The 26,151-nt window shown below is 52.6% G+C and overlaps 2 protein-coding genes across 7 annotated transcripts in view; one reads left to right on the top strand and one right to left on the bottom strand.

The window, feature by feature from the left end:
- Dhx8 (DEAH-box helicase 8) overlaps positions 1-6,004 on the top strand; it is a 35,805-nt gene extending 29,801 nt beyond the window's left edge. The window contains exons 19-23 of the mRNA XM_055619724.1: positions 1,108-1,245; positions 2,366-2,494; positions 2,659-2,855; positions 3,311-3,490; positions 4,949-6,004. Coding sequence (XP_055475699.1) covers positions 1,108-1,245; positions 2,366-2,494; positions 2,659-2,855; positions 3,311-3,490; positions 4,949-5,168 — 864 coding nt within the window. The 3' untranslated portion in view covers positions 5,169-6,004. The remainder of the gene's footprint in view (positions 1-1,107; positions 1,246-2,365; positions 2,495-2,658; positions 2,856-3,310; positions 3,491-4,948) is intronic.
- Positions 6,005-8,986: 2,982 nt separating this feature from the next.
- Etv4 (ETS variant transcription factor 4) lies at positions 8,987-23,886 on the bottom strand. 6 transcript variants are annotated; one of them, XM_055619730.1, is made up of 13 exons: positions 23,752-23,886; positions 23,089-23,199; positions 22,801-22,897; positions 22,530-22,577; positions 15,957-16,010; positions 14,556-14,682; positions 13,476-13,640; positions 13,014-13,282; positions 11,074-11,148; positions 10,863-10,931; positions 10,501-10,673; positions 10,151-10,252; positions 8,987-9,812 (listed from the first exon to the last, which is right to left on the bottom strand). In XM_055619730.1, the coding sequence occupies exons 2-13, from the start codon at positions 23,146-23,148 to the stop codon at positions 9,588-9,590; spliced, it is 1,464 nt and encodes a 487-aa protein (XP_055475705.1). In that variant the 5' UTR covers positions 23,149-23,199; positions 23,752-23,886; the 3' UTR covers positions 8,987-9,587. The 6 variants fall into 6 exon arrangements, with proteins under 6 accessions (XP_055475705.1, XP_055475704.1, XP_055475701.1 ...); XM_055619729.1 differs by having other exon boundaries at positions 22,801-22,894; positions 23,752-23,845; XM_055619726.1 differs by lacking the exon at positions 23,752-23,886 and adding an exon at positions 23,380-23,474 and having other exon boundaries at positions 22,801-22,894.
- Positions 23,887-26,151: the final 2,265 nt, after the last annotated feature.

Genomic DNA, 26,151 nt, shown 5'->3' on the forward strand with positions numbered 1-26,151 from the left:
TTATCTTGGACGTTCCTGGGATCAAACTCAGTTGTCAGGGTTGCACAGCCAGCAGCTTTACCTGATGGATCATGTTACTGGGCCTTCTTTGATGTGTTAAGACAAGGTCCCAAGTGTTTTGGTTGGCCTAGAACTTGATGTGTAGTCAAGAATGACCTTGAATCAAGTTTGCCACCACCACCCCCTTTTTGAAGGGGGCAGGCATTGAGACAAGGTGTGTGACTGGCCTTGAGCTTACAGAGGTCCCCCTGCTGCTGCCTTCCTCTTGAGCGCTGGGATTAAAGACATGTGCTACTGCACACAGCCCCAGAATGTTTTTAAAAATGGGTTAAATTTTGTCCTTTTGTTGTTATTTTGTGTGTGTATTTAATTATTTATTTTACATTAATGGTTTTGTTTTGCTTAAGGATTGATTGATTGGTTGATTGATTGGGTTTTTCGAGGCAGGATTTTTCTGTGTATCCTTGGCTGTCCTGGAACTCACTCTGAAGACCAGGGCTGGCTTTGAACTCACAGAGCTCCACCTGCCTCTGCTTCCCTGAGTGCTGGGATTAAAGGCGTGTGCCGCCACCACCTGGCTTGTTTAAAGATTTGTAACCATGTATAGATGTATACTTACACTTGGGTGTTTGCACATTAGTGCAGGTGACTTAGAAGGCCTTTGGCTTGCCTGGCGTTAGCGTTCCAGATCGTTATGAGCTGCCTGTTGATAGTTCTAGAGCCTGAACTCCAGAAGAATAGCAAGTGCCCTTACCTCTGAGCCGTCTTTCCAGCATGGAAGCAATGTTTTTAAGTTTCCTGAGGGGACTAGGGATTTAGCTTAGTTGGCAGAGTGCTTGCTTACCATTCACGAAGCCTTAGCATCCGCTCCCAGCACTGCATAGGCCAGGCGTAGTGGTGCACACCTGTAATTCCAGCACTCAGCAACGGGAGGCAAAAAGAAAGTGTCCTGAGAAAACACATGTTTGTTAGTGGTTGAGCTCTGAGTCTGGAGGCTGCTGCTCCTCTCTGCCTCCCAATTGCACTGAAGAATTAGCAGAGAATATGGCAGGGGACTGCCTCCGTTTTAGCTGGTGGGGCTCATCTTTCTATTGCTTTATTCTCTAGGCCATGGGCATTAATGACCTGCTGTCTTTTGACTTCATGGATGCCCCACCGATGGAAACTCTGATCACAGCCATGGAGCAGCTGTATACGCTGGGAGCCCTGGATGATGAGGGCCTGCTCACTCGCCTGGGCCGCAGGGTAAGGAGCAGAGGAGCTTATAGTGCTCTGAGGAGGACTCCCTAGCCAGTCTTCCACCTTGTGTTGAGACCTCAGAGAAGCTTTGAGGAGGATTAATTGCTCTTTAGAGTAGTGGGGGAGGGGCCCAGGCTTGTCTTGAACTGTTTATTTACTGAGGATGAGCTCCTGATCTTCCTGCCTCTGCCTCCCAAGTGCTGGGATTGTGTGAAGGCCCCACCACACCTGGCCCTAGATGCCTTTTATTTTCTTTCAGGGAATGGGTGCAGTTTGTTTCTGCCAAGGCTGATGATAGTGATAATGATTATTATTGTTGTTACTGTTATTAACTATTACTGTTGTTATTATTAGTGTGTGACTGCTGGGGATGGTCACGGGTGTCAGGTTTGTGCAGGGGGTTCTCTCCGCCTCTGCATGGGTTCTGGGGATTGAACTCAGGTCACCAGCCGTATGTGGCAAGCACCTACTAAGCCATCTTAGTAGATGGTGGTGGCACACGCCTTTAATCCCAGCACTCAGGGAAGCAGAGGCAGGTGGATCTCTAAGCCACTTTGAGATTTTGCTTTTTAACTTGAATTTTATATTTTCACTTTAAACTGTTCCTTCTTGCTGGACAGTGATGGCATGCACCTTTAATCCCAGTGCTTGGGAGGCAGAGGCAGGCAGGTTTCTGTGAGTTCGAGGCCAGCCTGGTCTAAAGAGTGAGTTCCAGGTCAGCCAAGACTACACAGAGAAATCCTGTCTCAAAAAGCCAAAAAAAAAAAAAAAAAAAAAAAAGTTTCTTCTTAATACTAAAGACTATTTGCAGTTAACTTTACTCAGAATATTTTACTGAATCTAATCTTGATTACATTTATGGTTGCTATTATTGCTGTTATTTTAAAACAGGTCATTCTGTATGTAACCCATCTTAGCCCGGAACAACCTCCCTATATAGTCCCCAAAACAAATAAAAGTTAGGTTCTTAGGTATTGAGAGCTTATTTGACAAAGAAATTTTGTGGTGGAGACAGACACCCTACACCGTCATGAGAACATCTTGCGAAATCTGTGCCTCTCCTGGTTACTCAGTCTGTGCACCTAGTCTACAGGGAAGCAGTTGTAGTTTCTCCTTCTTCCTGTAGATGGCGGAGTTCCCTCTGGAGCCAATGCTTTGTAAGATGCTCATCATGTCTGTGCATCTGGGCTGCAGCGAGGAGATGCTGACCATCGTGTCCATGCTGTCTGTGCAGAATGTTTTCTATCGACCCAAGGTAAGGTGCTCTACCCTGGGTCCCCATGCACTGGTGTATGACATTAGCCTGTGCTGTGCTGTTTGTGGGAGGGGCTGTGACACGGGCTCCCATATGTTTTTATGCTAGCTGCTCACGCAGTAGTTGTCAGACAAGGAGTGACTTCCTGTCCCACTGCTTGGCAGGATAAACAGGCCCTTGCAGATCAGAAGAAGGCCAAATTCCACCAGACGGAAGGGGACCATCTTACCCTGCTGGCCGTGTACAATTCCTGGAAGAACAACAAGTTCTCCAACCCGTGGTGCTATGAGAACTTCATCCAGGCTCGTTCCTTACGCCGGGCCCAGGACATTCGCAAGCAGATGTTAGGCATAATGGACAGGTCAGTCAAATGTGGTGGCATTATTGTTTGGGTTGTCAGGTCTCCCTGTGTCTATGTCTGCTCACCTCCAAATGTATTTGCACAGTTACAGGCACTTGGATGCTTGTTTCTCACAGAACACTTTCCCTCCAGTGTCCATCTTACTTCTTGTAGGCTGTCCTTTTGGGCAGGAGTGTGGCTAAGAATTGCATCAGAAACTTCCTAAGAGGAAGCTAATTTAAGTAGTTAAGAATGCTTTGCTTACAAGCCTCTGGCTCATTTGTTTGAGTTCTTTGAGTCTAGTGTCTGGCTTTTAGTCCCTTCATATTGCCCACCATGTCTAGTGCTGCCTCTGTAGTGCGCTGCGGCCAGGAAGGTCCTGGTGGCCACTCTGAAGACTGTGGGGTGGAGCACTGAGCAGCTAGCATCGTGCACACAGAGCAGCTCATGTCTTCTCCGCTTTTACGTCTTGGTAGGCACAAGCTGGATGTGGTGTCCTGTGGGAAGTCCACAGTCCGAGTGCAGAAAGCCATCTGCAGCGGGTTCTTCCGGAACGCTGCCAAGAAGGACCCGCAGGAGGGTTACCGGACCCTGATTGACCAGCAGGTGGTCTACATCCACCCTTCCAGCTCTCTCTTCAACAGACAGCCAGAATGGTAGGCCTGGGTCCACGCAGAGAGAGCCCAAGTCTCCAGCGTCCCCCACCTGTGCTTTGATTTAACCTGTGTTTCTAGAGTAGCAGAAGCCCAAGTTAGGTACACCAACAAGCTCCCCTCATTTGCTTTAGTGTGTGTGTGTGCGCGTGTGTGTGTGTGTGTGTGTGCGTGCAGGTGCGCCTTTTTGTATGTGTATGGAGGTCAGAGGACAGCCTCAGGAGTTGTCATTGGGAATACAGACTCCCTCCTTTTAAGATAATGTTGTTGCCTGGAGCCCACCAATCAGACTAGACTGGTCACTGAGCCCCAGGGGTCCTCTGTCTCCCCCTCCTCAGCGCTGAGATTACAAGCGCACATGGCCGTGTCCAGCATTATGTTGTGCTGAGGATAAGTTTATTCTTGCAAGGCAAGCATTTTACCTACTGAGTTGTTCTTTCTAGCCCATAAACAACCTTTTTAAGAGAAGTAAAATTATAGGGGTGAAAGCAGGGAAAGATCTTAGAAATCATCTAGTAAGATGGTCTTAAAAGGGTTTTGAGGTTTCTTTGTTTGGTTGTTTGGTTTTTGTTTCTGTTTCTCCCCCCCCCCCCCCCCCAAGACAGCATCTCACTATGTAGCTCTTATTGGTCTGGAACTCACTATGTAGACCAGGGTGGCCTTGAACTCACAGAGATCAAGGCTTCTGCCTCCAAATCTTAGGATTAAAGGCATACACCAATACACCATACACGACTACCTGGTCTTAAAAAGTTTAAGCCAGGCATGGTGGCTCATGCTCGAAATCCCAGCTCCCAGGAGGCGAAAGAAGAAGGATTGCCTTGAGTTTGAGACTAGTTTGGGCTTTACATGGAAACCCAGTCTCAAACAAACAAAAACAGGGCTGGTGAGATGGCTCAGAAAGTAAGGGTGCTTGCTGTAAAAAGCCAGATGTCCTGAGTTTGATCCCCAGAACCCACATAAAAGTGGAAGAAGAAAACAGACTCCACACAGTTGTTTTCTAATGTCCATAGGTATGCAAATGCTCACACAAGCACAGGTGTGCACGCAGAGGCGTGTGACACCATGCCTGGCGCTGTACACTGCTGTGTCCACTTGGCCCTCCCCATCCCTTAGTGGTGATCCATGTGGCCCCTCTCCAGAACCTTAGAATTCAGTGAAAAAGCACTGTTTTCTTTTACAGAGTAAGGAACTGAAATCTAGAGAAGGGACAGAGTTGTTTTGTTGTCACTTAATTAGTTCATGCCAGAGACAGGTCTCTGGTTCCCTGTGAGCAGTCTTGTATTGGAGGGGTTTTAGGCTTATAGTATTGGGACATGGCTTTCATAAACAGACCACATAAATCCTGAGGCAGGAGAAATGCTAGAACAAAATGGCAGCTCAGATGTGGTCCTCCAGGGGACCAAACTGGCTGTGGAGTGGGGCCTAATCCAAGGCTTGAGTCGTGTCTGTGTCCCACAGGGTGGTATACCATGAACTGGTGCTGACCACAAAGGAATACATGCGTGAGGTCACCACCATCGACCCTCGATGGCTTGTGGAGTTTGCTCCGGCTTTCTTCAAGGTTTCTGACCCAACCAAGCTAAGCAAGCAGAAGAAGCAGCAGCGCCTGGAGCCTCTGTACAATCGCTATGAGGAACCAAACGCCTGGAGAATCTCCCGCGCCTTCCGTCGGCGCTGAAAGACAGCTCCTCGATTGCCTCTCCTGCAGAGTGGCTTCCTCTGGCTGATACCAACCTGACCCTGTGATGACCTATCTTAACCTGAACCTTTTCCAAACCTGACTGTCTTCATAGTGTAAGACATCAACACATCTAACTAGGGCTTTGGCCAGAGCCTTTAATCCCAGCACTTGGGAGGCAGAGGAAGCTGGATCTCTGAGTTCGAGGACAGCCAGGACTGCACAGAGAGACCCTGTCTTGAAAAATCACCACAAACAAACAAAAAGTCAGATAGGTTGTGCATCTTGGGATGGGAAGGGGAGTGAGTGAGCATTTATGATGCATGACGGACACAGCAAGGACCCTGACACCCCAGCTCAGGCTTGCTGAAGGAATGAACTGTGACACTCATGTACCACATTGGCCTCACTCCCTATTCCCTCCCCAGTCTCTGTACTTGGGTTTTTACATCCTGGAAATATTTATTTTCCTAAGAAAACAGTGGCTTATTATGACGTTCTCCTGTGGGCAGGGGCAGCTGAGATGTCAGGCTTTCAGCCTGAGTTCAGTGTGGTACCCATGGTGAGGTTTCCTAACACCAGAGCCCAGGCCTCACGGCCCAGCCCAGGCCCAACCTCCAGTGTCTTTCAGCACCGCCGGAGCTAGCTCAGCCTTGGCAGTGCACGGCCCCAGATGAACCAAGTCTGTAATAGAGTGCTTCAGCCTGGAGCCTAGCCGTTACAGATGCCACACCTGAACAAAAAGCTCTCCTCAATCCTCTGTCCCCTCCCTGCCACACTCTCACTGAGCGGTGTGTTCTGTTTCCTTTGAAACAAAGCGCGTAATGACACTGTGACAGTGTTCGTGCGTTGTCCTGTTTTTTCCTCCTGAAGTCTGCTGTGGACCGAACAAAGCCTCCCTTCCCCTCACTGCCAGCAGAAAGTGAGCACAGCGCCCCTCACAGCTGGTGCACGCCGACGACACCTGTGTTCTGGGCAGAGTGACACACACCATTCCTCTTGAAGTTTTCTCCTAGTGGCCCCTTCAGAGAACTAAGGTGGCTGTGCTGGAGGAGAGCTGTTGTCCTGCCCAACTAGACTGGAGCTTGCTGAGGAGCCCTGGGGCATTGGACTCACCCTGGGGCATGGTATCCTCCTGTGGCCCCTCCCATGTTAGTGGCTTCTAACTGTAACTTAAGTGCTGAATGGTAGGCCAGATGCCGAGACTCCAGCATTTGGGGGAAGTGACGGTGTGTTAGCTGCTAGCAAAGAAGCCATCCCGATGACAAGTCCGAGAATCCAAAGGACAGGAACATAGACCAGGAACTGCGAGGCAGAGTATGTTCTTTCCTCTCGCCCAGGGAGGGCCTGTGTGAAACTGAAGCAGGAACCCAGCATCCAGCTCCTGCTCTTTTCAGTAGAACCCTTGACAGTTGGCAAAAAGCATGTGCCATCCTTGTGTGGGGCCATGCTAACCTCTTTACTCCACTTTTAGTGTATTTGCTCTCTCCTTTCTGCTTTCCCTTCCCTCCTTTCCTTTGGAGATGGAGTGAATGTCTGCTACACTCAGCCCCAGCCCTAGCCAGGTCAGGACCACAGGGCTGACTGTGGATGTGTCTGTAGCTATTCTTTCACCTTGTCACTTCTCTGCTGTGACCGTACCTGGGTCTGACCGTCTGACTGCCCATCAAAGCAGCCACCTCAGTATCAGGCTAAGGTTACTCTGAGGGGAAGAAGTCTCCTGTTGAGATTTAGAAGAACTGGCCTGATAATTGGGCAGTGGGTATGTTTGAAACTGGGTCTTACTCTGTAGCCCAAGTTTCCTTTGGATTTAGGGTGGTCGTCCTGCCTCAGCCTCTCAAGTACTAGGTTTACAAGTGGACATCACCAGGCAGGGTTTATCTCTTTAGAAAAAAGGTGTTTAAAGTATTTTATATGTATGGGTGTTTTGCCTGCATGCATGTCCATGTACCACTTGTATGCCATCCCTGGTCCCTGCAGAGACCAGAAGAGGGTATCAGACCCCTGGAATCGGAGCTACAGATGGTTGTGAGTTGTCATGTAGGTGCTGGGAATGAAACAGGTTCCCTGGAAGAATAGCCACTGCTTTTAACCTCTGAGTCATCTCTCTCTAGGCTCTTGTCTCTTATTCTTTTTTATTGTTGTTTTGGTTTTCTGTTTTTTATTTTTTTTTTCAAGACGGGAGTGTTGTGAATGTTTTGGTTTATGATAGTGTAAACAGGTTTTTGTTAAAATTCCAAGGGGGGGGGATTTTAGGTTTTCCACACCTGTTAAGTGTCTCGTGCAGAGCGTGGTCTTTGCCAGGTGGAATTAGTTGAATTCTGAGGACTTTGACGGATATAAATATGACAGCCCAGAGAACAAAGGCGTGCTGCTTGGAGGACTGTTTGCTGCTGGTTCGTCCTGCTACTGCATTTGCTGCTTGCTGATTCACTAGTTACCTTAACCTCTGGATTTCTCGACAACTGATACTGGTATTACCCCCAAAAGAATCCTATGACCCTACCCAGCGGGAAGTAACAGAGAGAACTCTGCCCCGTCTCCACTAACTTTCCCTCCTAAACTGGTGTTGGGGGGGTTGGAAGGGAGGTATAAGTGTTTAATAACCCTAAATAAAGTAGGTTTGTTAAAAAAATCAAAAGTCAACACAGGATTTCTCTGTGTAGCCTTGGCTGTCCTGGGTCATTCTGTAGATCAGGCTAGGCTCAAACTCATAAGAGATCCAACTGCCTCTGCCTCCCTATCCTGGAATTACAGGCCTGTACCACACAGGCCAGCTCCTCACTCATTCTTGAGCCAGTATCCCCAGGCCTGAGAGCCCAGATGATGGTGTGGGTCTCATGCACAGAACTAGAATCTTGGCCACTGTGTGCATGTGTGTGGACAGCCCAGGGGAGTGTCTGCTCTCCTCCACGTGGATATTGGGGAGAGAGCTCCAGTAGTTGGGCTTGGCCCCAAGTACCCTCCCCACTGAGTCATCCTGTTGGGCCTAAAACTTTTTTTTTCCTCCCAGAACTGGTTTTGTCTTTTGCTCTGACTTGTCAGTTCATTGTTTTTTTTTTTTTTTTTCTGGTGTTTCTAGGAAAAAGTGGTACATTTTATTTGTGGGTAGCAGTTGGAGTTCTGTTGAATGGGCTTGTTTATACCTGAGCCTAGTTCTGGAAAGCTAGCTCTAGATCGTCTGACCCTTCCTGTTATCTACCTGTCACAGTTTCTCAGTCCTACCCTGTGTTAGCTTTCTCCCACCTCAGAACTGGTCTTAGGAGAACGTTTGCCACTGCCATCCCATAAAGAGCCTACCCAGTACCTGCTGTCACCCCTTCCCCTGAAGCTGCCTGCTTGGGTATGTTTCTCCTTTTCCACTCTTCAAACACTTGTTCCTGGCCTAACAGCAGCAACCTGGAGCTTGTGTGGGAAGAGGAACAAGCAGCTCCTGGTCATGGGAGCAACTATGATCATACAAGCCACAGACTAAGTCTCTACATGACATTCTAGGGTCAGGCCAACCATGGAAAGAGATGATCAAGGGGCCCATATGGGTTAAAAAGTATCCTCTCCATCATTTCTGGATCCTCACATAATCCTAGGTCAGGGAAGGGCAGATTCCCCCAAATCCATTTTCCAGAGGAAAATCAACAGCAAAAGGTGAATTGCTATTTTTCCCCCCACAGAAGCGCCAGGGAGGGCCTGAGCTCAAGGAGCAGGACACCATGTGTCATGTAAGGCCTTGTGGGGACAGACTCCAGACTCCAGTCATCTATTTCATGACTAGCTCCTCTCCTCTTCCTCTTGCCTCACAGAAGCAAAGAGCAAACAGAGCAGGGAAAGCAGAGCCTTTATTAAGGTCTGGCATGAGGCGAAGGTGGAAGTAGGCCTGGGTGGGCCTAGGACAGAGAGCCAGAGGGCCCACTGGAGGAGGACCTCATGCAACCCTGCCTCCAGACCACACCCACCTGCTCCTGCCTCCCAGAGCACAGCACCAAGAACACGGGACCCCAGCTCAGGGCAGAGCCCAGAGCCCAGGCTTCCATCTCCCACGGTGGGAGAAATAGGGAGTTCTGAGAACCCCCTTGGCCCTGCTGCCGTAATAAAGTTGCGAAGCCCCCTGTCTGTCCCCAGAGCAGACCAGACACTGGTTCTCTGTGGTGGGGTTGGGGAACTGGGCCTAGGCAGAGGCCAAGCTGAACTCCTGAGGGGCAGAGGTGAATGAACCACAGCAAATGTCAGAGTTGCTGCCTCCACTGTCCTTCCCGAAGAGTCTGGTTAGCAGCCAAGTCTGGCTAGGAGTAACAGATGGGAGAGTGGAGATCTGACCCCAGAGACTTCTACAGGTATCAGGATGAGGGCTTCACCAACACCAACTCTGTGATATGTACACTGGGCAGCCTCACCGTGGCAAGGGGAAGCAGGCCACGATGCCTAGTAAGAATATCCACCTTTGTGGCCAAAGGGCTGCGCAGGGCCAGCCAGTTCTGGGAGGTAGGCAGGGCTCTCATCCAAGTGGGACAAAGGGACGGTGTCCTCCTCACTGACTGGCCGGTCAAATTCGGCCTTCAGAGCTGGACGCTGATTGTCCGGGAAGGCCAGAGAGAACAGGGCTTCAGGCTCACACACGAACTTGTACACGTAGCGCTCGCCAGCCACCTGTGGAGAGAGGGCTGTCAGGCCAGACACACGTACCCTGCCTCACTAGAGAACTTAAGAGGATCCTGCCCTTCTCATGGGCCATGGAAGCACATCAGGACCCTCTTCCCTCCCTTCTGGTCTTTGTTCTTGTCTCGGTCTCGGCTCTCTTGGGACCACCTGGTCACTGTTTTGCAACTTTACAGGGGAACCTTGGGATTGACATTTTCTGTTCTCGAAAACCTGCTGAGAACTGTGCTCTTATTCTCTCCCTCCCTCCCTCTCAACTCTTGACCCTTTCCTCACACTCTCTCAACCCTCAGCCCCTCCTCATGGCTGTGCTAGGACCTCAGCCCGACCTTCTGCATGATGCCTTTCTCGTAATAGTATCGCAGCGAGCGGCTCAGCTTGTCGTAATTCATGGCTGGCCGGTTCTTCTGGATGCCCCAGAGCCTGGCAACCTGGGGACAAGAGACAAAGTATTTAGGTGGAGATAGCATCTTGGGAGGAAAAATGGAGGGAGGGGGGGCAGGGTGGAAAGAACATTTGAGATTCTTGGGGCAGAGATAATCTAGGCTTGTTAGCAGCACAATGCTGACTCAGGCTCGGTGAGAACTGGGTCAGGCAGATTGCAGGTGCTGGCGGAAAGCAAGTGCCACCATTTCTCCCCTCAAGGCTGGAGAGGAGGGTGGGAACACCTAAGACCCACCTCTTCAGGTTCAATTAGCTTAAACTCCATCCCCCGGCCTGTCCAAGCAATGAAGTGAGCATTCGTGGGGTCATCCAGCAGGGCCACCAGAAACTGCCACAGTTGCAGGGCGCCCCGGCGCTGGTAGGGCGGCCCCTCGCGGAAAGCTCCAACCCCTTCCTGCTTGATGTCTCCTGGGAAAGCGGAAATAGGTGTGAGGTGTATAACACCCAACCAACCTCCTCCCGTTCCCCACGGGGCTTCCCCAAACTTTCCTGAGTGTCCCGACCTCTCTTAACAATGCAAGGTGACTCCTACAGGACCCAGGGTGGGAGAAGGTGGAGAAGACCCTGACCTAACCCGGATTAAGTCACTTCTCTGACCTTCAAATTTTTCAGGGACAATGCAGACGTCATCTGGGAATGGTCGAAGAGGTTTCTCATAGCCGTAGCCTTGTGGAGGGAAGTTGGGGATTGCTCAGATCTGAGGTTCACTGTTGGAGGCCCCGTAGAGGAGTCTAAAAGGACTCCTGGCTGGGGTGAACCTCCTCCCCCATCAGGAGGCCTCAGCCAGGGGAGGAATGGCCCGCCTTACCCATCACTCCATCACCTGGAGAGGGCCCAGAGAAGCCCTCTGGAGGGAGGTACATCGATGCACACCCAGGGACATCTGGGGGAAGGAGGAGAGGGTGATGTAAGTGGCTGAGGTGTCACTCCCCCGAGGAGCAGGGGAGAAAAAGGCCCTACACACATTCAAGACCTTCATGCCGCTAGCCCGAGGTCCAGCAACTGTCCTTCTCCCGCCACCAAATCCCAGAGGAAGTCCACCCCGAGGGAGGTGGGAGGGCTGGGGCAGAGGGCACGGTGGCAGCAGCTGGGGCCAGGCAGCCTGTTCACAGGGCCCAGGATTCCAGGGAGCAGCTGTTTCCTGTGAGTTCGGGGGGAGGAGGAGGTGCGAGATGAACCTCCGGGGGTTGGGAAGGGTTTGCTTAAGACTTCCTCGGGATGGGCACACGTCCGGTCAGCAGGTCAGGTTCCAAGCCCCAGTACCTCCGTGCCAGTGTGTGTGAGAGTGAGGAGCCGGGGAGTGGAGGCAGGGGAGGCATACACCCAGTGAAGAGGCACTGGGCAGTTTTTTTGTTTGTTTGTTTGTTTTTTTCCCCTCAGATCTAAGCACGTTCTACTGTGCTCCCCGCCACAGAACTGAAACCTCCTCCCAGCTCCACCTTGAGAGGGCAACTGTGCGGAGCCTCTCTTCAAGTTCCAACCCTTTCCCGCCCCCTCCACTCCCACCTATGAATGAGCCGCTGACACCCGACACCTCCTCGGGGGAGGAGGCAAGGGGGGAGGGTTCATTCATGCCTCCATTTTGTGAATGGAATTCCTGACTCCATTCAGGAAAGCGGAGGGAAGAGGGGCAGGAGTTCAAGGGCAAGTAACACAATCCCCTCCGGTCTGGCCTCCAGCCTTTGAAGGTCGGCGGCTCTGAGCGCCTCCCTCCTCCAGCTGCCACTTCACCAGCAGGCTCCGCGGCTTGAGGAAGAGAAGCACCTATCCTGTTCTCCAAGCAGTGGCTAGGGGTTTGTGGATAAGCCCGACCCTGAAATACTGTGGGCACCGAGGAAAGAAAAATCCTAAAATTCCAGCCAGCTCTGCAGTTTCTATCTGTCTGTCTACCTCCCAACCTATCTGTCTTATCTACCTCTCTCTTATATCTATATTATCGTGTCGTATCGTATCCGTCTGTCTGTCTATCTATCTAGAGACAAGGTCTCACTCTGTAACCCAGGCAGTCCTGAAACTCATTACTCATATACTAGCCTGGGCTAGTCTTAAACTCATGGCCATCTACCTGCCCTAGCTTCCTGACATTATTATGGCTTTTTTTTTTTTTTTTTAAGACACTAGGCTAGCCTTGATGCTGATGATCATCCTGCTCGGATTACATGTGAGCACAAATATTCATCTCCCTTCATATTTCAAATCACTATGGAGACATGGACTAATGACAGTCTCTTTTTTTTTTTTCTGAGACAGGGTTTCTCTGTGTAGCCTTGGCTGTCCTAAAACTCTCCCTGTAGACCAGGCTGGCCTAGAACTCACGAAGATCCACCTGTCTCTGCCTCCCAAGTGCTGGGATCAAAGGCGTGCGCCACCACCGCCCAGCCAACAGTCTCATTTCTGTATCCTCCAACTGCATATTCTTGTTCCAGGCATAGTACTCTAGTCTTCCACAAAACTCTGACAGAAGTAAATGCCCAACCTTGTTGCTCTTATAAGGGCAAAGGTCTATATTCCCTATTATCTTATCTGAAAGTTGGCTGGCTAGAAAATTATCAGTCTTTAGAGTATTTTTTTTTTTTAAGTGAATGGGTGAGTTATGAACTCATGTATGGACCATGGAAAGGCACAGACCTTCCTGTGACCTGTGCTTAACCTCGCTGCTCACTGGAGTACATGCCACCCCACCTGGCCATCCCAGAAAAATCTCCAAGTACCACCCTCCCCCCCCCCCCCCGCCCAAGAGTCTCTTACCTGAGTCATAGGTGAAGTCTGTGCGCTCCTGTTTGATCACCACCCCTGCCCCTGGGTACCTGTGCCCACTGACCCCACCCTGGTTCGAAGCAGGCTGGCCAGCCTGTTCATACAGGGGGTCATGGTACTCCTGCTTGAAGCTCTGCTGGGGGTAGGGTGGGCAGGGCTCCGACAGTTGGTGTTGATAAGGGGGTGGAAGAGGTTCCCGGCCTCCTCCCTGAGGAGATGTGAAGGAATGGCACATGTCCAGGGGCTGCTGAAAGACGGAGCTGCGTGTGATGGATGCAGAAGGAAGAAAAGAGAATCCTCCATTAGCTCCCTTGAGCCTGTCACCTGTCGACATGGCTCTGGAGGGATGATGAGACAGCACCACCTCTCCTCTGAGACAGCTCTCTAGAGAGAACTAGGGAATGGAGCCCAGGCTGCCTGGCGAGGTCTGTGTCTCCGGATCTGTCTCCTTACCCGTGCTCGCCAAGGTACCCGTGGCCAGGGTGGGACTGGGAAGCGCTGGAGGCTCTCAGGAGGCTCTGCTGCTGTTCTGCCCTGGGAAAGGGCTGCAGGGGCGACTGTCCAGGGGCACCAGGGGTGGGGGACTTGATGGCGATTTGTCTGGGGGAGTCATAGGCACTAGAGTTGGGGAGAAGATGGGGATGAGGGGGCAGAGAAGCTAGGTGACCATCTTTGTACCCTTCAGCCCCGATTACTGCAACTACAGGAGCAGAGGCGCTCAGGACATTTTGGGGGGGGGATGGTGGCTTGGAGACAGGGTTTCACTGTGTAGCCCCCCGGCTGTCCTGGAATTCTGTAGACAAGGCTGGCCTCGAACTCAGAAATCACCATGCCTCTGCCTCCCCACAGCTAGGAATTTTTTTTTTCTTTAAGATAGGGTCCCATGTAGCTCAGGGTGGCTTCAGACTCTCCATATGTAGCCAACAATGACCCTCAAACTTGATCCTCCTGTTTCCACCTCCCAACTGCTTAGATTACAAGCATGTAATTGTCCTGCAAGATTTATGCAGTGCTGATGATCCAGTCCGAGGCTCTGTACGTGTAAGGCAAGCCCTGTGCCACCTTAGCTACGTTCCCAGCGCCCAGGTGAGTTGTTTTTTTTCTCCCCAAAAGGGTCTTGCTCTGGAGCACAGCTTGACTCTCTGTACGGAGCTAAGGCTGACCTCAAACTCATGTTCCCTCTGTCTCAAGCCCGTCATACCTAAGTGAATACCTTTTCTTAGTCCTGGAGCTGGACCTCTCAGCTAGACAATCTCTCTCTGGAGCCCAAAGAAACTGGTCTAAGTTGGACACGGCCTCCAGGTAGAGATTCACTCTCGTGCCCTTGAGGCCCTCTGTCCACTGTGTGATGTCTCCTGCTAATACTCCAAGGAGTCCTTGCTACTGTTGCCTAGGAAACCCCTGATGTCCAACCTTCATCTCTCCTTGTGCCTCAGCTCAGGGATGCCTTCTCCTACCCTAACCCTCAGTCCAAGCCTTCACCTCTTGACACCTCGCCCAAGACTTCTCGCACCCTCCTGGGCTGGGACTCACCTGGAGTAAAGGCACTGCTCTCCATGGAGATAAGGGAGTGGTGGCTTCCTGCTGCAGGACAGGGCGGGTTCTGTGCGGGGACTCTGGGGTTCCTTCTTGATCCTGGTGGTGGGGCTGTGGAAAGCTACTGTGGGGGAGGACAGGAGGACAGGGCAGAGTGTCACACAGGGGCTGACAGGGTTTCAACTTTCTGAGAAATGGCTGGGTTAATCCCTCCCTTCCCGCTCCCATTCTCTCATTCTCTCAACACTGAAGCTGGCCGCTTTTGGAACATGTTACTCACGTTGTTATATCTAGTTTTAAACATTAGGTTATTGTCTGGTATTAACCGAGGGAACCATCTAAGAATTCACACTCAACCCCTGCTGAGGAAGACACCTTCGTAAGAGTGACCGTCTCAGACCCAGGGCCTCTGCTTTCCTGAGTGCCCTGGAAAATTCCAAGTGAGGAACATTATTTGTTATTTGGGACTAGAAGGATTCTTTGGTCTTCTGAGGGAGTCTGGAGATTAGTCCACTTGCTTGTCAGCTGAGTGACATACACACGCTCCTCGTTATCTCAGAGTCCAGCTACCACTGTGGCTAAGCCCTGGTGTGAGTGACATCCTGGCTTCTGGCAGTCTGGGAGCCACAGTTCCGGTGACTGCTGTTTCCCATTCTTGTGCTCGGTTCATTTCATGGGTGATGACATCCGAGAGGAGCCTCTGATGTCCAAACATCCTTTCCTCATACGTTTCTTTTCTTTTTTTGGTGTTTTTGCGACAGGGTTCCTCTGTATAACCCTGTTTGTCCTAGAACTTACTCTGTAGATCAGGCTGGCCTCTAGATCTGCCTGTCTCTCTACCTTCCAAGTGCTAGGATTAAAGGCGTCACACCCAGCATCCCTTTTGTCTTTTTTTCTTCGAGGCAAGGCCTCACTATATATCCAGACTGGTCTCAAATTCAAATTCACTACCCTTCAGATTACAGGTGTGGGCCACCATGCCCGGGCACGCAGCATTTCTCAAGAGTGACACTTGTGATTCTAGGATCAGATTTGGGGGTAATGTCCTGAGCACTGTAGGGTATGTTTGCAGCACCACAGACAACCCCATTTGCCCCCAACCCTCAACTCTCCAGAGACATCAGGACAGTGCTGAGCCTTGTTAAGTCCCTTGCTTTGGGTGCAGAGAGAAAGTATCCGCTCCGAGTCACATGGCCAGGACCCCAGAGGGAAAGGAACGTCACAACCCAGTCACAGTGTTGGTGTCAGAGCCCATAGTGCAGGATGGGTTTCCCTGACCTTCACTCTGTCTCTAGGTGAGAGCAAACTGCTCTCCTCTGGGTGACTGTCCCTGTGACTCACTTCCTGTCATTCCCTGACCCCCTCCCCCGACCCTTGTACCCAGCACTCACTACTCACAGTTTTCTGAATGGAAATCAGGAACAAACTGCTCATCGCTGTCTGGTACCTGAGCTGCAGAGAGAGGCCAGAGGTGAGTCTGGGGAGTAACCGTGCGAAGTGGCAACCCCAGGAAGACACCGTGGCCGCCACCCTGCAGATATTCTCCAGCCTTTAAGAGGTCAAGAGCCTCCTTAGACCAAAGGTGACTGCGGCTCCCTGCCCCCCCCCCCCCGCCTCCTCCAGCTCCTGACCCATGAAGACCCCCCCCCACCAGGAGGGCTCTCGAAAACTTGTCTGAGCAGATGACAGTCTTTGCCTAGATGTTTTGTCCCCGGTCCCTCCATTTTTCTGAAGTGCAAATGAACCCTCCCCCCTTCAGGGTTTACAAGGTTTTATCAGGTTTCACAGCAGAATGCCATCACGGGTGGGCAGGAGCTACAAACCCTGGGATCCTGTGGACCTGCAATCACATGAGGAGACCCTAAATCTGGGGAGGGCCCAGGAGTCTGCACTTCAGATACCTTCCCAGGTGCTTTGGAGACACAAGAGTTCTAGAGCCTGGGAAGGGGAATGAAGGAAGGAGGACGGCGGCAGAGAAGTGAAAAGAGTAAAAATAGGACAGGAGGAAGCTACAGATACTGTCTTCTCATTGATGAGCAAGGTAAGTATAGCTAAGAGACGGGAGGGCTTCCCAAGCCTGGAGTTCCGAGGAATCAGGGGTGGGCATCTCTGTGCCAAAGGACACCTCTATGGACTCCAGAGTTTCTTCCTTTTGCTGTCCACCAAGGGGGTAGGAGTGGGGATTACAGCAGAAAGAAGAACAGACACAAAGGACGACTCCCCAGTTGTCTGGGACAATAGTGGGTCTGAAGCAGGACAATGGAACTCGTGACCTAGGTGACTGGACTGTCCCTCCCTGGAGGCTGGGCAACGAACATGCAAATGGCAAGAGGAACGATTCGGACTTCAGAGAGGCTTGTGAGGCAAGGGGTAGGGGACATTCTACACCCCAATGCCACGTGAGCACACAGGATCCTGTGTTTCCCTGCTTATGTCCTCCAGGCCCCGCAGTCCACACAGCCAGCACGATGATCTCTGTACAACAGACACCACCAAATCATTTCGCTCGCTCGCCTACAATGTGAAATCGAAACTCTTGCCCTTGGTCACCTCCGCTCATCTCTCTCCTGCCTCTCCTTGCGGTCACTCCCTAGCACCTTGGTCTCCTGTAGCCCTCAGTCCTGCTAAGCTGGGTCCTTCTCCCCCCTAGATCCTCACCTGCTCCGTTCTAGATCTCTAGCCCAGGCTGACCTATAACTCGCCATCTTTCCAACTCTGCCTGGAATGCCAGGCTTAAAGATGGGCACCCTGCCAGGCTTATTAGAGAGACCTCCTTTGACCACCCGAAGCAAAACGGTCCCTTTCGCTCTTTCGCTTTCTGTCTCAGCTGGCATCCCCCCCTCCCCCCCGCACCAGAGCACATCTGATCAATGTACGTTTGCCGTACATCTCTTCACCAGAAAGGTAGGCTGTCAGGACACAGGCTTCGTCTTCTTCAGATCAGTCTCTAGCACCCAGAACAGGGTCCTACTCCAACCAGATACTGAATGATTGTTATTTACGAATAAGCATCAATGAAACCTGCCCTCAGGCAGGCAGGGGAGCCCAGGGCACCGAGATCCTAACTCAGGCGGCCCTTCCCTTCTGCTTCGAGGCTCGAGGCTCCTCCTCTCCACATACCAGCTCCCTCCAGAGCCGGCACACCCCCGGAAAAGCTCAACTTGCAAGGATACTCAGGCTGAGGTCAGGTGCTTGTTTCAAATGTCAGAGGTACCGAGTGCTTTTAGATAGAAGTTGATTTTTACGTGTTTACTCATTGCAATGTGGGGGTGGAATCATGGTCCTTTTGAACCTCCAGCCTTTGGCTTTTCGAGACGGAATCTTGCCAGGCACCCCAGACTCGCCTTAAATTCACCATTCTCCTGTCTCAGCTTCTCTGAGACTACAGGCCTATGCAACACCACACCTGGCTTAGAGGTGTGATAAACAGAGATTGGGCCAAGGGGGCTTAAGAACCTTTAGTTTCCGGTAGTCAAGGACCTACTACAGTTCCAAAGTGGCCAAACACATCAGCGGGGCACTAAATCCCTCAGTGAAAATATACGCAAATACCCAGCTTTTCGGAAGTACAAGTATAATCCCACACAGCCGTCCCCCAGCCAGCCTGACTGAAGAACCACCCGGCTTTGTTAGCTACAGCAGTTGCCAGTCCTCAACTCCGGAAAGTCACTGTATGGGCCAGAGGTGGGCTAGGCATCCACATTTGTGATAAATGCCCCTGGTGACTGGAAAGCACTAGTCAAAGGGAAAGGCACGTTCATTCCTGCTGGGTCACTGGGCCCATTCAAAGGTGACGGACACAGGCACCCTGAAGGTGGCAGGAGCAAGTAGGATGAGTGATATTTCCCTGCCTGCTTCTTTAGGCAAGGAGGGTCCCGAGGGCAAGGAAGGGGGTGCAGAACTTGGCAGGGGGTAGCTGACGCACTCTGGGTCCCCTCTTGGGGCCTCATTAACTACCGGTTTCCAGTGAGGTAATGGTCTGGGGGCATCTCCTGCTGATGCCACTGGGTGAGAGAGCCCTGTGGTCAGCTGACCTTTCCTCCTGCCTCAACCCCCAGAAGAGACCTCCCCTTAGCACTCAGATTGTACCCTCAAAGGGGTGATGCTATCTTCTTCCCAGGACGGGGAGTAAGCCCTACTCTGTGCTCAGTTCTCCCAATGTTGGCCTTCTCCCCAAAGGGGTACAACCAGGCTGTCAGTCACCCAGAGACCATCAATGAGGATAGAAATAGGAACAGAAGCAGAGCCTCATGTTCCTGGAGAGCAGGAGAAATTTTATTTACCGTGTTTGGTCTTGCATGTGTACCATTCCGTTTGTCGACTCGGCTGTGTTTTGGCTGCTGAGCCAGTGTGCCAGAGTCTGCCCCTAGCTCTACTGACACTAAAAAAGGACTGTCTGGGTGAAGACATGGCAGACGATTAAGGCAGATGTGTGTATCCAGTGTAATTCACATGCATGCATGCACAGAGAGAGAAAGAGAGAGACTGAGAGAGCAAGAGAGCGAGAGAGAGAGGGAGGAAGAATATATTTAGGGCCTGTCCTTCTGACAGGAGTCAGGGGGACCCCAGAGATGGGCTCCAGAAAAAATGGGAGCTTTAACCAGCTAAGCAATGAGACCTACCACAGGCTAGTTACCATGTACCCCACAGAAGGGCTGACATCTTCTGGGGTTGGGGACAGCCAGTCCCACACACGAGTGAATGGCAGCCATTCTCTGGAGCTTCTACTCTTTTGTGTCACCAATGGTAGGAGCCCTCACCCTCACCCCTGCCCCCCCCCCCCCCGACAGCCCCTATATTGGAAGAAACCAATTCTCTATCTGTGGAGGGGGCATTCCTCTCCAGGAACCTTCTGGAAGGGGAGGAAATAGAAAGATGGAGGAGCCACTGAACTAGGAGAGACCAAGGAGAGGACTGAGGATTAACCCCACTCCCCAACAGGCCCCCTGAGACACCAGGACACATGTACACATTTTCACCCAAATTTCTTGTGCTTCACTCTGAGGCAATATATAGGTAAAAGCACCTTTCATGCTTTCCCTCCACACATGGGGTCTCTTTTTGTACCTATAGTCTAGGAGGCCAAAGGGCCCGGGGAAGGTTGCCCTTGGAGGAGCATTTGACTGCAGTAATTCTTGTGGAAGGCAGCGCCGGGAGCCTTAAAATTCTGATAAACGCTATAAGCCATTCTCTTCCTAGAAAAGTCCATATTGTCTTAATACATAGTGCAATTTTACATGCAGAACAGCAATATCAAAGACCCAAAATCTATCCATAAGCCTTCTGGGAATTCGGACCCCTCCCCAACTTCATACAAAGAACACACAGAGCCCAGTCAGTGTTCCTAAGTACCAAAGAGACCACAGAGTGATTGTCCCAAAGGGTTCTTGAAGGCTCCTGACAATCCCACAAAGGAACCCAACCCTTCATCAGATCCACAAATCTTTTACATAACCAGCCATGTCTTGGCTCAGTCTGCCTGAGCCTGGGCTTCTCTGTGACAGCCTGATCTTTTTCCCAACATCTCACAGGCACCCAGAAACCACATGACCCTCCTCGGCTCACTTCATCCCCTCTTCTACCCAGGAAAATCCCAACCCCAAAGATGTGTATGCTGCCTCAAAAGAGCCTCACCAACACTCACCCCAAAAATGTCAATCAGCAGCCGGTATGCCTGAATCCACATCCACTTCTTTCTATTCCTGCTTGCGTCCAGCCTGGCAAGCCCCCCCCAAATTTCCACCACCCCACCCACACTCTAAGAATTCACGGGGAAGAGGGAGGGAGGGTGGGACCAAGAGGAGATGAGGGAGGGGGCTACAGCCAGGATACAAAGTGAATAAATTGTAATAAATAATAATAAAAGAAAGAAAGAAAAATAATTGTTTCTCTCTAAATTGAGGCTTCAGGAAGAAACCAAGATGAGAGAGGGGAGGTTGGGCTCTGGGCCCCTTTCCTCCTGATGTTCCCAACCACTGGCAAGTTTCCAAAGGAGCTCATCCCTCCCTGTCACCCCTTTGGAGTATGGGGGGGGCCACTGACCTGGTGGGAAGAGGCAGGAGAGGAGACTGGGGTGGTGTTGGGATGGTGCAGGGGGACAGGACCCCGGCAGCTGCATCTGTCTCCGCAGAGAGAGTGAGGAGCGAGTGGCCTCAGCATCCCCCCTCAGGCCTGGCCATCCATCGCCAGCTGGGAACCTGAGCTGCTCCCTCAGGAGGAAGGAGAGGGAACCAAGGAGATCCCAGCCCCCCCTTGCATTCCCCACCCCCACCTCCCCACCCACTAGATTTAAATGTACAGGGACTCCCAAGGCAGCAGTATGTGACACACGTATGCACGCGTGCGCACATAGCTGTGTGTGCGCACACACGCACACACACACAGCTATCCACGCTAGCACACACAGACAGACATATGGACAATCATCAGCCACACCACCAAGGGGAGGGGCTTCCATGGTTGGGTGAAGAGAGCATTTTCCTTCCCTTGTCATCCAGATAGGCCAAGTACTGCCAAAATGCCACCCTGAGCCCATTCCTAATTCACAGCTGGGGAGCTGCCCACTCTGGGGGCCCTCAGTTGATGGGCAGGGAAGGGAACCCAGAGTGCCAGACCAGAATCAGGGACCAGGCAGTAAGAGAGGAGGTCTCTGAGAGCCGACGAAAACCCTGGGTTCTTCAGCTCCAGAACCGGGGGCTTTCCTCAAAAACCCAAAAAAGCCCTGTCTGTAACTGGGATCTGGGCACTGAGGACCTATAGCAGAGGAAAAAACACACCCACCGTACCCTAGACCTCCCCCTTCCAAATTTTTGGAGGATAAACTCCATGCTAAGCAGTAATTCTGCCACAATAATTAACAGTAACAGTAATAAAGTGTGTGTGTGTGTGTGTGTGTGTGTGTGTGTGATTGAGTTAGTGTTCAAAACTGACCTCACCTCATTCCTCACATCTATTTACTGGTCCTTCTCATCCACGCTCCTGCAGAGAATTCTGTGAGAGATGGACCTGAGCTTTGAAATTCCGAAAGAAAGGTACCCACTGGAGGAATGGGGAATCCCTCGGGAAGAGACCTCCAGAAAGAGATCACTTCTGGTTTCTTGGTTTTTGGAGCATCCGTATGAAGGGGGTGTTGGCGAAGAGGGGGTTGTTAACACTTCCTGAACCTCCTTCCACTGGCAGCCCCGGTAGCAACACCCTCAGGCTACGTAAACAACCTCACCAAAACACAACCACCAAGGAATATCCAACTAGGACACAGGGCCCCACCCAGCCACTGGACCCCATCCTGGCCAGGCTCACCACCAACCCACCAGCATACAGGAAGGGGGGCACTGCCTGGGGGTGGAGGTATTGGGGAGGGATGGAGGGAGGGCCAGTTGCTACTGGAATTACAACCAAGGCTATTTGGGGAGGCTGCCGTGAGTCTTCCTTTACCATCGTGAAAAAAAAAAAAAAAAAAAAAAAAAAAAAAAAGAATTATTGAAACTTTTGTTGTTATTTTGGCTTGGGCAGTCAATTGGCCCCCGGAGTTAGGGAGAAGTGAAAGGAAGGGAGTAAAAGCCAGTAAGCTTTCGAGCGACTCCAGAAGATAGGTAACAAATTACTCCTTATCCCTGCCGTTCCTCGTGGCTCTCTTTCAACAGCTCAACACCTCAGCACTACACTTGAGGCCTGGAGAGCCTCCTGCCAAACAAACTTTGCAAATGAAATTTTCAACCAGGAAAAAAAAAAAAAAAAAAAAAAAAAAAAAACGGGCCTGGGGCCAAGTTCCATTCAAATAAGCAAATACCCCACACAATAGTCTGATTCATCCCCAGGCCTAGTTATACAAGCCTGGCTCAGAGAAAATAAATGTCGGTACAAGTGTCCACACCGGGCGCTGCGAAGTATGAACTGTAACTGGACAGGGGCTGAGGGAGGGCAGCGGGGGCTGAAGGACTCACTGGGGGAGAAGGCAACAAAACTACTCACCTTCAGCGAGCCACGTCTCCTGGAAGTGACTGAGATCCTGGAAGAGATCTGACGGGTGAATATTGGAATTGGTGTCGAGGTGGAGGAAGAGACCTGGCGAGCCCGGGTTACAGCCTCCCCACTGGGGGTAAGGGACGGAGAAGAGTGATCGAGAGTCCTCTGGGTGGTTTGACTTTTTTGGGGAACAACGTGGGTTGGGGAGGTTCAGGAGAGGGCTCTGGGATGCGTGTGCGGGCTGAGGAGAGGGGTCGCGGTTTGCCTGGTTCTTTACCTTCTGAGTCGGAAGGCGGCAGGGAGCCCGGGTCCACGAGCTTCCCCTGCGGGACCATCAGCGCTTCGCCCAGGCTCCCATTTCCGGGAGATTTCTGCTGGAAGGAGGGGGAAGGGGAGAGTGCCCCCGAGTCACCCTGAGGTGTCTAGCCTGGGGTCGGGGTCCCGGGGTGGCTCAGAGGCCAGGCCGCCCCCTCGGACCCGCTGAGATCCCCCCCCTCCCCCGGGGAGGGGACCGTGGGGCGGGGGGCGGGGCGGGGGCGGGCGCGGAGGCCGGCGCGGCGCTCACGCTGCAGAAGGTGTAGGGCACTCGCTGGTCCAAGTATCCGCCTTTCATCCTCCGCTCCATCCGGCCGCTCCCTCCGGCCACACGGCCGGGCCCCCGCGTGGAGGCAGAGACCTGGGGGGGGGGGGGGGGGGCCCGCCCCCCCCCCCCGGGGGGGCCGGGGGGGGGGGGGGGGGGGGGGGGGGAAAGGAGGGGGCGATCGCGAGGTTTCCGAGCGGACGGCAAAACTTCGCCCGACTCGCCGGGACCCGCGCGGCCGGACGCCACTCCCCCTCCCGCCCGGGACGGTCCCACCTGCTCCCCGCGAGCTGGGGTCGGCGTGTGCGTTCTGCGGCCCCGCTCGGCCCCGGGCTTGGGTTACATAAGACGCGCGCGCGCGCGTGTGTGTGTGTGTGTGTGTCTGAGCGTGTGTGTCTGAGCGTGTGTGTGTGTGTGCGCGTGTGTGCGTGTGCGCGCGCGCGCGAGGCGCACACCATCCGCACGCCCGTAACTCGGGCGTCCCCACCCCCCCTCCGAATCCCGACGCCTCCCACGCCCCCGCCCCGGAATGTGCGGAAGCGGGCGCCAAACACAGAGGGTAGCGTGTGGGAGACGAAGCGGGGAGGGTAATGGGGGGGTGGGGGGGGCCACGGACGCTCTCCCTTCCTTCCCCTTCCGCAGCTTCACCTGAGGCCGGGGCGTCGGTGCGGGAGCCGCGGGGGGATGCTCAGCATGCCCGGGGGGGGGGATGACACAACTTAGGGTGTCGGGGCTGGGCCCCCCGGTCCCCAGAGCCCCGGCTTGTTTTCCGGGCGCAGCAGACAGTTGTGAGCCCAGGGGAGCCGCTGATTGGTGCGTTGCCTCGGCCTCGGCCTCCGTTCACGCTCTTCTCCCCCCCCGCCCCGCCCCTCCCCGCCGCTTCCCTTTGTTTCATTGACTTTTGTGAATGAAACCCCAGGGCCGGGCACGCCCGCCAATCCGCGGACTCGCCTAGCTGGGCTTGGGGGCGGAGTTTCCCAGCCGCGGCGGCCAATCAGAATGTAGGGGCCGGCTCCCGGCTTCATTCACTTCTTGGACTTCCATTCATAAAAAAAAAACTCCTCGCGGCCTCAGTTCATTCATAAAGAATCGAGGGGGGTGGGAAAAAAAAAAAAAAAGGGAAGCTGAGTCCCGGGCAGCTTCTCCATCGGTTTCGGCGTGGGCTTTGGGTCCGAGGAGCCCTCAGCTCCTCCCGCTGGCGTTAGCTCACGCCTCCGAGCATCTCTACGTACGTGGGAGTGGGAACACGTCTGTGTGCCCTGGGGGGGGGAGGGGGAGGCAAGCGGACTTGCGTGCCCAGAGGACCCGTAATAACTAGCGTTTATGAAGCGCTCTGCCTCCACGTGCTCATCTCCTTCCCCAAACCTGGGGCTGCGGAGCTATTGTTTGCACTTTACAAATGAAAGCGGAAGGCAGCTAAGGAAAGGACCTCTGCCCCTCACCTGAGAGGTAGCTCGGCTAGTCAGTTCGGCTGGGCGTTAGCGTCTCCAGCCCACCGCGGTCTAATGTGCAGCCCTCTGGGAGCATGACCTCAAGTTGATTAAGCTACGTGAAAACAATGGATGCACTCTTGGTGCTTAAATAAATGTGAACTGGCCCGAATCCAGCTTTCTCCTCGAGGGCCTGTGATCTGTAGAGCTGGGTGTTCTGTGACCTGCTTTATCATTCCTTCGTGGCCCTGAAAGCAAGAGGCTCAAGGACAGGTGATGGCCCTCGTCTTATTTCTTACCCGAGAACAGGAAGCAGGAATCCCAAGCGACTCGATGATCAAAAGACAAGGATGGGTTTCAGTTTTGTCCAAGAAGTTGATCACAGTGCCCGCCATTTCACTCATTACTTCATTCGGTAAATATCTGCTGTGTCAGGCACAGTGCGGGGTGGCAAGCAAGCCCACCACAAAGGACTTCTTCCCTTGGGCTCTGGGTTGCTCTAACTGTCAACACAAGGACCCACAGGTCCGCCGAGCTGCTTTCAAAATTCATCTGTCTAATCAAACACTACAGATGAGGTAGTTGGAGGTTCTGAGAAAGAAGTGATAACGTGGAATCTCTTCCAGCCTGTAGGAGTCAGAGCTAGGACAAGAACATTAACTCCTTGGCACCTGAACAGGGCTCATTCTGCAACCTCAGCTCCTCCTCTCATCTGCCAAACTGTTCTTTAAAGCCCGCAGGCCCCTGCCCTCCAGGGAGCTTTCCTTCCAGGAGAGCCTAGATCCGTCCATATCTCTGGTGAGGGATCTTTTCTTCTTCCAGTTTCAGGGAGCTCTGAGGGGCCAAGAGGAGGCCTGACTTTGTAAGACCTTGAGCCTCGCTCCTATTCAAGGGAGCAAAGTAATGGAGTTTTTGCAGGCACCCTGCCCAAGGAAGGAGAGGCAAGCCCAAGCAAATCCCAGCTTGGGGCAGATGGAGCCAGTTTAGGGAGGGGTGTGAGTTCCTAAGTCAGGAGGAGTGGGGGAGGAAGGCAGGCGGTTCTAGGCAGAGAGCTCGGATGTGGTCTCCGTGAAGGTTCAGGGGGGTTCCCTGAGTGGGCCCTGGGTGCTCCAGTTGGGGCCTGTCCAGGGCTGCCTGTCTGGTTTTGAGTTCCTCCATTTCTCTGGGGGGCCCCTCTCCTTTCCACAGCCTCCCCAGGCCTGGCAGAGACCAAAGGAGCCTACCTCCCTGTCTCTGGCGCAGACTACAACCCAGTGAGAGAACAGACTGCCTGTCAGCTATAGCTGCCACACTTGCCCTGGCCTCTGACTGAACACTCAGGTGAAGATCAGTGACGCTGAGGGAAGGGCCCACGATCAGGCTATAAAGTGAATAAGTTATGAAATAATATAAAAATAAAATGGAGAGAGAGAAGAAAAAAAGGATCAGTTTCCAAAAGGAGTGTTGGACATTCTTCTCCAATGGGGCCCAAGGTAGTTAAACGGAGGAAGAAGGAGAGGCTGGAGGTGTGGACTGGGCCCCCCACCTTGTGGGTTAAGTGACGTTGAGGGAACTAGCCTTGAGTCCATGCTCTTCATCAGCTCCGGCTATCCTCACCTCATTTTACAAGAGGTGACAA

The sequence above is a fragment of the Psammomys obesus genome, unplaced genomic scaffold (genome assembly GCF_907164565.1).
Source record: "Psammomys obesus unplaced genomic scaffold, mPsaObe1.curated_primary_1811, whole genome shotgun sequence".
Taxonomy (NCBI): domain Eukaryota; kingdom Metazoa; phylum Chordata; class Mammalia; order Rodentia; family Muridae; genus Psammomys; species Psammomys obesus.

What these genes read in the sequence shown, in the direction of transcription:
- Etv4 (XM_055619730.1), bottom strand. Translation starts at nt 23,148, where the DNA reads ATGGAGCGGAGGATGAAAGGCGGATACTTGGACCAGCGAGTGCCCTAC. An exon ending in GGAGACGTGGCTCGCTGAAG is followed by an intron (nt 16,011 to 22,529) that starts GTGAGTAGTTTT and finishes CTCTCTCTGCAG; the next exon opens with CTCAGGTACCAGACAGCGAT. An exon ending in AGCTAATTGAACCTGAAGAG is followed by an intron (nt 10,253 to 10,500) that starts GTGGGTCTTAGG and finishes TCTTGTCCCCAG; the next exon opens with GTTGCCAGGCTCTGGGGCAT.